Source organism: Triticum aestivum, unplaced genomic scaffold (assembly GCF_018294505.1).
Source record: "Triticum aestivum cultivar Chinese Spring unplaced genomic scaffold, IWGSC CS RefSeq v2.1 scaffold89339, whole genome shotgun sequence".
NCBI lineage: Eukaryota > Viridiplantae > Streptophyta > Magnoliopsida > Poales > Poaceae > Triticum > Triticum aestivum.
Window position 1 is genome coordinate 1 of NW_025258211.1, and position 1,774 is coordinate 1,774.

Sequence of the window (1,774 nt, forward strand, 5' to 3'; positions counted from 1 at the left end):
TTTTTTTTTCCCGTATGATCCTTTGTTGCACGAGCGACACGAGGTCGCGATGTTCACCTATCCGAACTAGTTACACGATTTAACCGTGATGTCAAAATATGTTACTAGAAGATAAAACAGATGAATACATACCTACGATTTAAAAGGAAGACAACTTGGATCTGGGATACCAATATGCACAATGATTAATGATACTATAATTAATTTTAAACTTGACCATCATACCCTTGTAATCTAACAGGTATATTTTATCTCCACCATTGATTCGATTATAAGGAAGGTGTACCAAAGCAGAAGCGTCTTTTCTTGGTGTATATGTATGAGATGGATTATGCCGGGAGTTTTGATGAGATCAATTTTGTCGTTTGAAGGTGAGGCTGCGCTGATAGTCACAGAGAGCGGCGGCGGTGACGACAAGGAGGTGCTGCTGGAGCTCAAGCGGTTCCTGATTGCCAACAACAAGGTCAACCACGGCGGCTACGAGGCGTGGCAGGAGTCCGACCCATCGCCGTGCCTATGGAGAGGTGTCGGTTGCAACAGGGGCGGCCGCGTCACCTCGCTGAACCTGACATGCTCGACCATATCCGGTCCAACATTCGGGAACTTCTCACGGCTCTCAGTGCTCATGTCGCTCGACCTCTCTGACAACTCCATCATCGGCGCTCTCCCAGTGAGTGACCTCAACCAATGTCACGGCCTTGTGCACCTCAACATCTCCCACAACCTCATCACCGGGTCGCTGAATGTGTCTGGACTGACCAAGCTTCGGGTGCTCGACGTGTCGGCTAACAGGCTCGAGGGCGGCATCGCCTTCAATTTCCCGGCGATATGCGCTAACCTTACCTTACTGCACTTGTCCACCAACAACATCACAGGTAACATCACCAACATGTTAGAGGGTTGCGCCAGGCTGGAGTATGTCGACCTCAGCTCGAACAACTTCGACGGCGAGCTCTTGCCCGACGTCGCAAGATTCAGGAAATTCAGCATCGTTGAGAACAACATCACCGGGAGCGTTCCATGGAGCATGTTTCCTAATGGATGCAAGCTCCGGTCCTTAGACCTCTCTGCCAACCAGCTGGTGGGGAGCTTCCCGGATTCCATTGCGAAATGCACGAATTTGACGTACTTGTCGCTGTGGGGGAATAATTTCGCTGGAATGGTACCTGCCGGAATTGGGAAGCTCGCGTCCCTTGAGGCGTTGGTTCTTGGGAAGAACAGGTTCGACAGGCAGATACCGCATGAGCTAACAAACTGCGTGCGCCTTCAGTTCTTGGACATCAGTAGAAATATGTTTGGTGGCAACGTGCAGGAGATTTTTGGCAACTTTATGAGCTTGAAGTATCTTGTGCTTCACCACAACAACTACACTGGCGGCATCGTGGCCTCCGGCGTGCTCCGACTACCACTGCTTGCTAGGCTCGACCTTAGCTTCAATGAGTTCACCAGCGATCTCCCACAAGAGGTGGCCAACATGAAGAGCCTCAAATACCTGACGCTCGCTGATAACAACTTCTCTGGTAGGATACCTCCGGAATACGGCCGGCTAGCGGAGCTCCAGGCGCTGGACCTGTCTAATAACACCCTCTCAGGAGGAATCCCCGCGAGCATTGGGAATCTCACGTCACTCCTTTGGTTGATACTAGCGGGGAACCAACTCTTTGGTGAGATACCGCCTGAGATCGGCTACTGCACCAGCTTGCTCTGGCTGAACCTGGCGGACAACCAGTTGACCGGCAATATACCGCCTGAGATGGCAGAGATGGGGAGGAAT

The 1,774-nt window shown here is 51.3% G+C and overlaps 1 protein-coding gene across 1 annotated transcript; it reads left to right on the forward strand.

The window, feature by feature from the left end:
- Positions 1-369: 369 nt before the first annotated feature.
- On the forward strand, positions 370-1,774 carry LOC123177664 (probable LRR receptor-like serine/threonine-protein kinase At1g74360; the record flags this gene model as incomplete). Its single annotated transcript, XM_044591281.1, is given in 1 exon segment — positions 370-1,774. A coding segment is annotated over 1 exon segment (1,405 nt), but the record flags the coding sequence as incomplete, so codon positions are not given.